Genomic DNA, 13,468 nt, shown 5'->3' with positions numbered 1-13,468 from the left:
TGGCTGCAACCAAAAAATAGCCGGGCGTGTGGCGGGCGCCTGTGGTCCCAGCTACTTGGGAGGCTGAGGCAGGAGACTCGCTTGAGCCCAGGAGTAGTTGGAGGTTGCTGTGAGCAGTGAAGCCATGGCACTCTACCCAGGGGATCAGCTTGAGGCTCTGTCTCAAAAAAAAAAAAAAAAAAAAAGATATAGATGATAAAGGAGCAAAATACCCCTTTAAATTTTCCAGACTTCAGAGAAACATAGCTAGATAAGAATATCCTCAATTAGCAAAGGTAATTAGCAGAACTCAAATTGAGCTGCATTTTAAACAATTTAATAAAAACTAGTAGTCTTAGAAAAATAATATGCAACATTACTTTTAATTGGTAAATCCCTGAAAGTCTTGTTCCCAAAACAAAATAAAACTTTGTCAAAGCTATGACATTTTTAATTACATAGCTGGCATGTATTGTACATGCCAAGCACTGGTCTAAGCATTTTCCAAGTAATATCTTGTGTGCCTCCCAAAATTCTGAGGTAGATTATTCCCATTTTACAATTACCAAATGTTTATTTAACAGCTACTATGTACCTAGCACTTAAGTAGATGACAAGATAGAAAAGGCCCTGCTATACCAGCTCTTCAAGTGTCAGTAAAGAGAAAAAAAAGTTTCAATCACTGTTGCAATGAAGAAAATAAACATAAAAAGGAGGATTTGCACTAAGATCTAAATGACTTCAAACTTTTTTTTTTTTTTTTGAGACAAAGCCTCAAGCTGTCCCCCTGGGTAGAGTGCCATGGCATAGCTCACAGCAACCTCCAACTCCTGGGCTCAAGCGAATCTCCTGCCTCCACTTCCCAAGTTGCTGGGACCACAGGCGCCTGCCACAATGCCTGGCTATTTTTTTTGGTTGCAGCCATCATTGTTGCTTGGCGGCCTGGGCTGGATTCGAACCCGCCACCTTAGGTGTATGTGGCTGGCGCCTTAGCCACTTGAGCCACAGGCGCTGAGCCGACTTTGTTAAGGCATAACCTTCCCAGCAGAAAAAATAAGCAACAAGAGATGAGGCTTATTTGCGTAACAGAAAAAAGGTGATAAGGTTGGAGAGGTAAACACAGCTAGTTCACATAGGGTCTCATTAAGTGGTACTTGTAGATAAGTTTATGGTTTTTTCCACTGGTAATGTTAATAAGGGGGTTACTGAAGATTTTATTTCAATGAAATTATATTATCTGACTGGGATATAAAGATTACTTTGACTAGATAGTTATTTCTTGGTATCCCTGAATTATTGCTTCCAGGACCCCTCATACCAAAATCCATGGACGCTCAAGTTCCTTGTATGAGGTAGCATAGCATTTGCATATGACCTGCACAATGCCACCCCAGTATACATTAAAAATCATCAAGTCCCTGATATAAGACAGCATAGCATTTGTGTATAACCTACAAAATACCCCCCCACTTAAAAAATCATCTCTAGATTATTTATGATAACCACAATGTAAATGCCATGTAAACAGTTGTACTGTTTTAGGAACAATGACATGAAAAAATCTGTACATATTCAGTACACGAAACTATCCATTTTTGGACACTATCCCAAAAGATTTTCAATCCACGGTTGGTTGAATCCATGGATGCAGAACCCACACATATGGAGTCACTTGTATATGAAGAGTAGAAACTAAGACCAAGACAGGACAGGGACATTATTAACAGAATAATGACTAGATATGAAGAAAAGCTAACTGACTAGATATGAAGAAAAGCAAAGACTTGATATACTATAATCAAGGTAATATCAAGACGTATGGCCCCAGAAAAGAATTGGTTCCATGTCATTCCCACTTACTAAGAACTGGTTCAAATGTTAGGTGTAAGATACCTAGGAGATTGTTACAGTTAGTATCCATAAGCAATTACTATCCAATATTTTAAACCTGATTACTAGACATTTTACTATGTCATAAAATGTATGTAGGTCAGAAAAAGAATGCAGTTAAAAAAAGATTCTGCTTTCAAATCAAAATAAAATCTTAATGTATAAATCAGTTATAAATTCATCCAAATCCCTGTTTTTTCCTGTTCCATTTCTCTAACTCTTGGCTGCTAGAATAAACTATTTATGCAAAATCCAAATTGAAAAGTTCAAATAACTACTCTCCCAAATTTTGAGAGAGGAAAAGATTAACAGAGACCTCGTTTCTAAAAATTAATCTTAAGTACAACAAAAAGCAAGCCACCATACCAAGACATATGGCAGTACTATCTTTCCAAAGATAAATGGTGTACTTTTGAGAATATGATGGCACAAACCATTCCAAGTACATTTTGAAATGAAAAATTTAAGGTCATTAGCTTAATTTTAAAGTTAAATACATTTTAAACTAAGTTTATTTTTTGTTGTTGCAATTTGACTGGGGCTGGGTTTGAACCCACCACTCTTGGTATATAGGGCCGACACCCTACTCACTGAGCCACAGGCACCACCCAATAGATTTATACATTATCAAATCTCCCCCACCCCATCCCACCCCCAGGAGTTTTGGCCAACACCGGGCTTGAACCTGCCACCCCCAGTACATGGGGCTGGCACCCTACTCCTTGAGCCACAGGCACTGCCCCAGTTAAATACATTTTAATTCCTTGGTTATATTCTCATTTCTTGAATATCAGGAATTTATTGTCTTCATTATCTTCATACCCATTAGCTAAATAATACCTACATTTAGCTACTTGATATAGTCTGATTTAAAACTTAAATATTTATGGCATGAAAATCCTCATTTTTTTCAATGCCAGAGAAGGGTTGTTAATTCCTCTTCTAATTAAAAAAGGTAATGTAAGATGAACTACAAGTTCTATAAAATTATAAGGATGTATAAAAGTATAAAATCTGTCTCATTTTACAAATACCAGATTTTAAATCATTACAAATCTAAAAAATTCTAAGGAGTATCTACTCATTACTATAGCAGTTCCAGACTTCACATGCATCAGAATCACCTGGGAGGCTTATTAAAACAGATTGGTTTAATCAAGCCCAAATCCCCAAAGCTTGATTCAGTAGGTCTGGGGGAGGGCCTAAGAACTTGCATTTTTAAATAAAGTTCCCGTGTGATGCTGGTGCTGTTCACAAATAACTGTTTTTCATTAAAAGATATCTTTCTCTTTCAAATTTGCTGATGAGTTTCTTTAAATTGTAGAGTATCCCAAGGAATCAGAAATTTACCATTTTCTTTCTTTTTTTTTTTTTTTAAGATAAAGAGATGGGGGTCTTATCTTGCTTATGTTGCCTAGGCTGGCCTCAATTCTGGACTCAAAGCAATCCTACTGTCTCAATTGCCTCAGATTCCTGAGTAGGTGGAAATATAAATGCCCACCAGCATGCCCAGATTTTCTCATTTCTTAAAAAATATGTATTTATAGATAGAATATACGTGAACCCAACTCTAATTATGAGATCATATGCTACCATGAATATATAACCAGAATTGGCAAATCTATACAGATACTGAACTAGTGGTTGTCAGGGAAGGGGAATGGAGAGTGATTGCTAATAGATATGAGAGCAAATATACTAAAATCAATTGAATTATACAATTTGAACAGGCAAACTTCATGATATATTAATTACATCTTAATAAACCTGTTAAAGTTTACACAGGACCTAAGCAACATGAAACCAAATATTGCCATTGTAGCCATGCTTAGGAATACAAAAACTATATAGAATATAAACAACTTTCTTTCTCCTCATCCCAAGTAAACAAGCCTACCCTACCAAGACTATTGCAGATTCTAAACTGCAAGTCTAAAATCAACCAGACTGTACAGTATATGTAAGGCTTTTATATTACAGGTATACAGGAATATTATTTTTGGAAATTAATGACAGCCCCCAGAGTGGCGTCAGGCACTCAGAAATAACAGTTCAACACTCAGCTGCAATTTCTGAAAAATGTGTTTCACCAACCAAATCAGTTCTCTGCCCACACATATCCACCAGGGGCAGCAGAGCAGAATGGCTCCAGAGACCACATAAACACAGAGGGAACTTATCCAGATTTCTTGTTCTCACCTTTCCCACAATATACTGTTTGTGTGGCTGACATTACAAAGCCTAAAATAAAATAGAGTGCTGGGTAGTTCTTATACAAAACCACTTTATTTTCCTATTTAGTCATCTAAATAGGAAATTTCCATCAGTCATTCTAATTGCTGAGAGAATTCTTATCTTCCTTCTAAGGAAACATTTGAATAAAAATTAAATCTACAGTATCTTTAAATTCTACCTTATACATAAAGAGACTTGGAAGACTCTTTCCAAAGTTCAATGATTATTCTAAAGTCTTCTATTACTTTACTATTTCTCCTTTGAAGTCATCTCTACTTGTTTTGCATTTTATATCCAAAGACCTTGCTAAAATAACTGATTTGCCATTAAAGCTAATAGGACTTACGTCTCATGAGTTCCAAAAAAGAAAATGGGTAGTTTGTTTGTGGGTGGCTTTACAGCTCCATCAGGAACTTCATCTACCTAAAAGAAAAATTTTAAAAATTAAAATCTTTTAAAATATACACCTCACACTTCAACAAACATGAAGAAACTGAGAACAAGACGTTGAGAAGCTATCTGTTATAAAATGGACCAGTTCTACAGGCCTATAATCTACATGACTAGTTCTGAAACCCAAGAATTTATTTCAAAACTCATAAGGCAGCAAAACCCGGACATCTGAGGTAATTTAAACATTTCCTTCATCCATTTAGTGTTTCTACTGTTGTTAATTTAATGCAGTATTTTCTGCTTAGAAACGTGCTATCCTAGACCCTACCAACAACAAAATACATGGCATAGGTATTGTCATTTCCTTCCTAAAATCCCAAAATTCAGAATTCTTAAACATATCTGGCCCTAAACATTTCAGACAAGTCTGAACCCATTTGACAATCCTAAATGATATTTCTGCAAGAAGGATATACAAATAACAGAGTAATATAGAAGGATACAATAGCACAAATTTAAAGCAGTACCCAATGTCTAAAAAAGATTCCTTACCTATAACTAAATCATATGAGGTTACCTGTTTGTTTTTCATTTCTCATCAATCCTTTTAATTATATAAGCAAGAAAGTATCAGGAGTTACTAATATACCAATTATACCTGTTACTCTTCCTTATCGATAGGGAAAGGCAGACCCCAAGGCCAGAACAAGTAGTATACAACCAGAATTTTAAAACATTTCTATTTTAAATTTCATAATTTCAAAAACATTAATTAAAAAATATTAGTTGACTTTGTTATGAGGGGGCTGACCTTCAGAGGATGTAATATTAGGATAACTTACACTGGTTTATTTGTGGGGAAGTTGGAAGGTTTTCACACACTAATGGAATTATTACCACCCAACCCCTCTAAGATACTTTAATTTTCCCACTTGTATGATGAAGACTATACCTGTTATTTCAACTTTGTGGGAAGGCCCCAAGAATTGCAAAGATCCTTATGCTCTTAGGAGGTAATTTCTGTCAACCCAGTTCATATACTTGTGTTAGCAAACATCTTTAAGAGTTTATGCAAATGCCTAGCACCTACAGAGTTTAATAAATGTCAAGTAAATTTTATAAAAACTTGATTTTAAGAATGATTATTACTGATTACATACAAGAATATGCCACACTTAAAAATTAATGAAGTTTGGGACACATAGACAGAAAATGTTAAAGCCAAAAATCGAACAAGAAGTGTCATCTTCACAGCTGAGACCCTTAATACATACTCTTAAAATTTAGTATTTCTAAGATTAATGAGAAGATAGAAAAAGGAATGTAATTCTTAGACATAGACATGTCAAAACCAAATTCAGCTGCTTCTAAGAAAAAATGAGGGAGAAAAGGAAAAAAAAAATTCCATTCCAATTCAAATTAAGTTGTTAACTAAGGAAAACACTGGCCTTCCCAGGGCTACTTTATTTTGCTTTTAGTAGAACTAACTCTTGGTCACTTACCATATTGAAGGGTCTGAGAGTGACTTGAGAGATTTTAAAAACATTCATTTCCACTTGACTTTTAATGCATTGTGACACAACAATGTGAATACAGATGTATCAGAAATTCTCTAACATATCAAAATATATAAAGACACCTTGAAAATCATGAAAAAGTATCTTGAAAGGGCCTTAAACCTGTTCAGTTTCCCTAAGCTCTACTTAAACATAAAACATATCCTATTAAGTGCATGATTATATGCACTACGCTTTCAGTTAAGGCCACTACACTTAAGAATTAGGATATATTTGGAAGTCAAAGCATATACAAAAAGTTAAAATAAAAGATCATAAAAGGAACAGATTACAATATGAAACAAAGACAGGAATTATGATTAACCATTGCTGAAAGATCCACAGAAAAGGCAAAAAAAAAAAAAAAGCTTTGGAAGAGTTGCGTGGGAAAATTCAAGGAACAGGGATCATTTTATAGTTTGATGGCACCCTCAATTACTAAATTCATGATTCTCTATTAACAAATAGGTCATTTCACCCCTTCCTCTTCCCAGCTGACATAACTAAAACTTCCTATTTTTAAAAAATCTATTTTCAAAGAAGAGTAAATTAGTAGGAAATAAATGGCCTGAAAAACATCACAACGTTAGAATATCACGTAGGCATACTTTAAAAGGATCTTTTCCTTACCTAAGCTAACAGATTTCGGCATGTTTTGGGTCCTGTCTTAGAGCCTTGGGTCCCACCATTAGAAAAAAAAAAAAAAAAAAAACACCTCTTTATCTGAAAATGGAGCTTACACATTTAGACAGTCTCAAATTCCTAAATGTCACAAAATGTTCTGGGTCCTTCATCTCTTCTGTGTACCACTAAATGTGAACCCAGGAATCTAGTCTACCCCTCCTTTTGCCTATAGAAAACAAAAAGGTAAAGCAACTTCTTCAAGGTCATTAACAATAAGAATAAGATTTTTTGGACCTTCACTGGCGCTAAATAATTGTAATACTTTCAAGAATATCCAGTCCAGTCCTAAATCTATTAAACAAGCAAATCCAGGTCTCATCAACTACAAAACACATTTGCTTTAAAAACCCTGTAAATTCAATTTAACCACAATACATTTATCTTTGACATCCAAGAGTTTGTGTGTAATTTGCATAAATTCCACTGATACTTGGTATTCTATTCAACATTAAGGAAATCCCACTGTTTAATTTTCAAACACAAGAGTTATATTTGGTTATTTCATCTACAATGTATTAACTAACATCGCATTAAAATATCTCCTATGAAAAAAACCTGTCGTAGTGTGTCAAAAACGACAGGGAAACAGAGATGGAGGACACTTGGATTTTTATAATTACATGAAAGATTACTGGGCAAAAAGCTAAAACGAAAGGTCAGGTTACAAATGAGACTAAAGGAAAGAAAAGAGACAGGAAAAAATTAAGCGAAATGGTAGGAGGCAGGCCTCTCTGGAAGAAGGTAGCACACCGCTAACGCCGAAGCCTACAAATCACTTACTCGAGCCGGCCAATGAGGGTAACCTTTCATCTTGGCGAAGATGAGGTCCCCAGGTTTGAAATCCCGAGTCATGTTTCAGAGGCGAGGCCGGGGTCCTAAGCCCCGAAGACCGCGAGGGGCTGCGGCGGTGCGGCGGCGGAGGGATGCGGGCGGGTGGACCGCAGCCGAGGCTCCCGAGCCAGCGGGCGGAGGAGGATGCCTGGGGTGTCCCGACGCGCCTGCGAGGGAGAGCGAGGAGGGCGGTTAAAGCGAAGAAACCCGGAGGGAGGGGCTGCATGGGGAGGGAGAAAAGGAGGGAGAACGAGGGAGGGGAGAGAGGGGGAGGGGAGTCGGGGGGGAGGGGGAGAAAGCGACGGAGGGGGAGGCGGGAGGAGGGAGGGAGGGGGGGGAGGGAGGGAGAGGAGGGCCGCCTCCCGCTCCTCCCCGCCGAGTGCGCGGCCTCCGCAGCCCAGGAGCTACCCCCTCCTGGCTGGGGCAGGTCCACCGCTCCGCCACCGAAAAGACGCCACCACCTGAGGCAGGGATGCTGTCCAGCCCTAAATTCCCCTTTCTCTCGCCCCATCTTCCCTTGGGCTTTTTCCACAGGGCTTAAGCACCCAAAATTGGGGGGGGGGGGCGGGTAGGGAAGAGAGGAAGAGATGGATTAAGAAAAGCGAACGTTCTTCTTCCTCCCACGCAAGACCTCCCCCGCAACCTGCTTCCCGACTCGCAGCCCACGGCCGCTTCTCGGCGCCGGCGGGCCGCGTCCACTTCCCCGCTACTGCCAGGAGCGAGGCCACCGGGGGGAGGGGGCGCGGGGGGCGGGGCAAGTCCCGGCCACCCGCTCACCTGGCGGGACTGCGGGCGCTGAGGCTGCGGTTCCTGGCGGGCCGCCTCCGCCTGCGTCCACGCAAGCCACCTGCGCCACCAGCTGCCGCAGAGGCGTCTCAACCGCTCGGAATCGCAACCGCCGCCGCCGCCGCTGCTGCCGCCGTCGCTGCGCTGCTCCCGCGCGGCTCCCGCTCGGCGCCCGCTAGCATTGGGGCGAGACCAACTGCTCGCCGAGGGAGGGGAAATAATGCAGTACCCCCTTTAAGTATGGAGCTCCGGAGCGGAGCTCCTGAAAAGCCCAGATCTGCAAGTCCGATTTTGTGTAGTAAATGCATCCAGATGGAGAAAGAGTCTCAAGCGAAGGAAAAGGGAGTGGGCAAAAACAGCTCGGCCTGCGGCGGCTTTCCCCTGCGGTTTGTGGAGTGGTCGGGCCCGGCCCGCCCCTGCTGGCTGCTCTGCGTGTGTGTATTTGTATGTGTACTGTATGTAAAAGGCGGGGTGGGAGGAAATGATTGTTGTGGACGCGGTTTGGGGGCGGGTAGCTGGGCCTCTAGCCTTTGGCTGCGTGTTAGAGAGAAACTGGCAGCCTAAACTGCATGTTCTTGCATCGTTTCCCAGGGTGTGGAGGCTTTAATGCTGTTTTTGCGCTGTTTGCCTCATCCGAAAAAGAGGAGCTGTACAAAAACCCGTAGATGAAATTGGAGCATGAGATGGTTGCAGGGTGTGCAGCTTGTAGGCCTCTTGCACCTTGCTAAATGCGCCTGGCAGTCTCCTTTTTCTGAAATTGTAATGTGAGAAAACCCTATTTCATTTATATTACATTGAAAGCACCAAGAACTGTTAGGAAAAATGTAATCCTAACGAATGCAAAATCTGAAGGATAGAAAACAATGACAGGAATGCCATGTAAGCCTTTTAGGTAGGATGTGGGTTTAGGCCCTAACTAAATTTTAGTTGTATCTAAATTTTATTTCCCTTGTAGAATGGTAGCCTGTACAGTGTACAAGTATTGTTCAACATTAAATGTTTTATTTCTTTGAATATTCTTAGAGATTTTAAAGATTATCTTTTCATCCCTTGGCCAATACATTCTTTAATATGCCCAGCCTTCTGATGTGAACTGATACATTTTCTTTTACGCTAGACAAGAGATATGTCACCAGAATTGTCTAATTTTATTTATCCACTAATATGGACCTATTAGATCCAGGTTCCTAATAAATATATGAAAAGACATTTTGAAAATTAATAAAAATTACATTTTCATTCTTCAATGAACCCCTCAGAAAGTACCTACTGTGTGATGAGTACTCTTAGGTGTTGAGAATACAACCATGAGCAAGGACAGATACTCTTTATTTAAAACAGGCTGAAAATATTTTTTAAAGCATAGAATGTTAAAATATATAAGTATTACTACCTAATACTGTTTTAAATAAACAACTCACAACTGGGAATATATCAGGAAAAGCTTTATGGAATTGGTTAAAAAACTGAAAATGTTTTGAAAAAGATAACAGCATGCTTGATTGGGCACACACTTGTAATCCTAGCACCCTGGGAGGCTAAGGTGGGCATATTGCTTGAGCTCAGGAGTTCAAGCGTGAGACATCCCCACATACACTAAAAAATAGGAAAAAAAGTAGCTGAGCTTAGCCGCGGGTGTCTGTAGTCCCAGGTACTTGGGAAGTTCAGGCAGGAAGATTGATTGAGCCTAAGAGTTTGAGGTTAATATGAGCTATGACACCACTACATTCTACCCAGGGTGACAGAGTGACACTGTCTCAAAAACAAACAAACAAGAAAAAGATACAAGTCTTTAAAAAGGTATAAAAGGAGACCCTGCCAATGTCTTACAAGGAATTTCAAGAAACAGAATCACACCTGGAAGTGTGCCAAGGGTTCCAAGTGGAACAGAAAGAGAAAATGATTATTAAGGTAGAAGGAAGAATTTGTGAAATGTCTTGAAGCTTTGAAGCTTTTCATCCTTAATTTGAATTTGATACATGTGCTAGGAAGCTACTACTGGTATAGGTTGCTGAGCAATGTCAACCCAAAGAAAGGGGTTCTTGCTGTTTCAAGTTAGAAAATAGCAAAAAGAGGCTAGAAGTAACTGTGGTAACCCATTTCTCTCATGAGACTGGTTACTGTGAAAAAAGGAAGGAAGGGCACAATTAAGCCTTACACAAAGGAATAATTGTCGGGTGGTGGCCATAAATCACACAAAGGAAAAAGTGAAGAAAGATATATTGAAGAGAAGTTCAAGATAACGGAGTAAGAGAGACCAAAGCATCATCTATCATTTTTTGTGCACATCCTTTGTTCTAAACACTAAGGCCTTAAAAACTCCAAGCATGGTCTGGAGCACAGCAGCACTGGCTTCACCTGGGAGCTTGTTAGAAGCTCAGCCCCCTCCCCTAAATCATAATCTACATTTTAACAAGATCCCAAGGTGATTCTTATGTATATTCAAGTTTGAAAAACTATTGTAGAAGATACTATAGATTATAAGAGCTTAAAATTGAGTAGGGAAAACAGACATAATAGATTATAGACAGATTATAATTGAAGTCAAAGATAACTTTTTATTCATGCTAAATAATAGGACCAACAGCAAAGATTAGGTGGGTACTGGGAGGGAGGTCCTTGAAAAAGAAATAAAAAACAGAGGGAAAGAAAAATGCATTGATGTTTTAGTATTAGCATTTTTGAAAAGGAAGTATGCTACTTTCTTGCTTTCTAAGTTTTGGCAATTTCAATTTGATAGTCTGTAGAGAGCAGATGATAAATAAACAATAAGTTAGGGCAAAACAGGTGGTAGTTTAAGCTTCCAGAGAACAAAAGCCCAGGATCCCTGGTAGCAGCAGTTTTGAATCTGAGGAGAAGGGGGGAGGAGAGAGGAAAGGAAAGGCTGGGCTCATCAGAGCCAGCGTTCCTGAACTACTATGAGCTATCCTCCTCTCCAGCCATACTTGATGCATCCCTCCCTCATAGTCAGCCCTCTTAGTGGGCTACTCATATGCCAAGACAGAGATCAGAGCAGTAGTGAGAATGTTATAAGGAGACAATATAATTTCCAAAACTACCGAAGCAAGGAGGAAGAAGCAGGGAAACCTAAATGTGTTTAGGCAGAAACTGAACCTGCAATCTTTCATTTAATCCAGGTGCTACTATCCCCATTTTACAGGTCAGAAAACAAGTTCGCAAAAGTTGAGCAACTTGCCCAAGATCAGTGGTGCCAAGGCATCATTTCAGCCCTTCTAGTCTCTAGACCAGGCCTTTTTGTGATACCATACCGCCTCTCTGTGGGGCAGGGAGGCAGCAAGACTGCAGGCAGAGTGACTTATAATTAGAAAAAGATGCTGGGAGGAAAAGCAGCCCAGGCCTTTTCCACCTTCTGCCTTTGGACTTGAAAGTATTCCCAGCTTAAAATTTCCTAACAACCTCCTTCCACCCCACCCCATTCCCGAGCTGGTTCTCAGCACCACCCCATTCTACTTAACTCCTTCTGGTCTTAAAGAAGTCAACTCATAAATCACCTCTGGAAAGACTTTGACTGCCTCTTACAGTGGCATAATTTCTTTCTTTCATTTTTTTTTTTTAGTTTTGTTATACCACGGCCATTTATTAACGCAAAATATAATGAGGAGTCCAGTTCACAGACAGCAACCACGGCGACCCCCCTTCCTGCGGGTGCTGTCAGAGAGGTTGGGAGTGATGTCCTCAATCTGCCCTATCTTCATACCAGAGCGGGCCAGGGCTCGGAGGGCTGACTGGGCCCCTGGTTCAGGGGTCTTGGTCCTATTTCCTCCTGTAGCCCAAAGTTTGATGTGTAGAGCAGTGATGCCCAGCTCCTTGCACCTCTGGGCCACATCCTGGGCAGCCAACATGGCAGCATATGGTGAGGATTCATCTCGGTCAGCCTTCGCCTTCATCCCACCAGTCACTCGGCAGATGGTTTCTTTGCCGAAAGAGCAGTGACATGAACAAAGGTGTCATTGAAGGATGCAAAGATGTGGCACACACCAAATACATTCTCTCCTTCAGCCACCTGAGGTCCAAGGCTTATGACCTGTTCTTCCTTCTTTTCCTTCCCCTTTTGAGGTGCCATTTCTGCACAACATCTCCAGACTCTGCACCGGAAAGCCATAATTTCTTATTTACAATACTACCCACTTAGTATTTACTTAGAAGTAGGCATTATCTTACTCATCAGCACATGCATTTTGTAGGTACTCAATAAATTTTTTTTTAAAAACATTCATTGAATGAATAAAGCACTGACATTTTTCATTGACTACAAATATATTCATTTAATCATTTTAATGGAGGGCCTTCTAAATGAGCTATGATACTTAGTCCAAAAAATTAGCAATGATAATACCTTCCTTCATATCTTTTATGTAATTCCCCACCTCAATACACAGTAAAGTACACCAAACTTGTTAGTAAGAACAACAATTATTAAACTGTTTTCATATGTGTGATATTTTAAGCTTTGTGATGGGGAAATAGTGGGAAGTTAGCAAGAACATGATGAAAATAAAATGTACTACCCTAAGAGATAATTCGGTCAGGGGTGCTATAAATTTAGTCTAGGGATAGGCCTTATTTACCCTGATAGTCAATAAATATTCAGAGTTTTGGCCCTTACCTGGGGAAAACCTGATATGTACTAGCCCATGAGACAGTAACTAGATACACATCTGAGCTGATTTACCAATGAATAAAAAGAGAATTGTTTTCAGGCACATAGGATAAGAGAAGTCTTAATGAGTCTGAGTGCTTATTAGAAAGGCTGGGAAGGGCTCAGCGCCTATAGCTCAACCGGCTAAGGCACCAGCCACGTACACCTAAGGTGGCGGGTTCGAATCCCCAGCCCGGACCCGCCAAACAACAATGACGGCTGCAACCAAAAAATAGCCGGGCATTGTGGCGGGCGCCTGTGGTCCCAGCTACTTGGGAGGCGGAGGCAGGAGACTCGCTTGAGCCCAGGAGTTGGAGGTTGCTGTGAGCTGTAATGCCACAGCACTCTACCCAGGGGGACAGCTTGAGGCTCTGTCCAAAAAAAAAAGAAAAGAAAAGAAAGGCTGGGAAGAAGCTAGGCAATGACAGGGATTGACAGTTGGCCTGAGAGTACC

The 13,468-nt window shown here is 40.3% G+C and overlaps 1 protein-coding gene and 1 pseudogene across 6 annotated transcripts in view; both read right to left on the bottom strand.

Annotated features, from left to right (window-relative positions):
* PSIP1 (PC4 and SFRS1 interacting protein 1) overlaps positions 1–8,552 on the bottom strand; it is a 41,066-nt gene extending 32,514 nt beyond the window's left edge. For 4 of the 5 annotated variants that reach the window (XM_003782871.3, XM_012814061.2, XM_023508658.1 and 1 more), the window contains exons 1-3: positions 8,346–8,538; positions 7,518–7,735; positions 4,451–4,527 (exon numbers count right to left, since the gene is read on the bottom strand). In XM_003782871.3, coding sequence (XP_003782919.1) covers positions 4,451–4,527; positions 7,518–7,589 — 149 coding nt within the window. In that variant the 5' untranslated portion in view covers positions 7,590–7,735; positions 8,346–8,538. Of the gene's footprint in view, positions 1–4,450; positions 4,528–7,517; positions 7,736–8,345 lie in introns of all 5 variants that reach the window. The other variant, XM_023508667.1, reaches the window with a different exon arrangement.
* Positions 8,553–11,936: 3,384 nt separating this feature from the next.
* LOC100951929 lies at positions 11,937–12,441 on the bottom strand (annotated as a pseudogene). Its single transcript, XR_152948.3, has one exon. The product of XR_152948.3 is annotated as a 40S ribosomal protein S14 pseudogene (transcript).
* Between the last annotated feature and the right edge of the window lie 1,027 nt (positions 12,442–13,468).

The sequence above is a fragment of the Otolemur garnettii genome, unplaced genomic scaffold (assembly GCF_000181295.1).
Source record: "Otolemur garnettii isolate 467f Iridium unplaced genomic scaffold, OtoGar3 scaffold00006, whole genome shotgun sequence".
Classification (NCBI taxonomy): Eukaryota; Metazoa; Chordata; class Mammalia; order Primates; family Galagidae; genus Otolemur; species Otolemur garnettii.
This window is presented reverse-complemented; position numbering and strand designations above follow the sequence as displayed.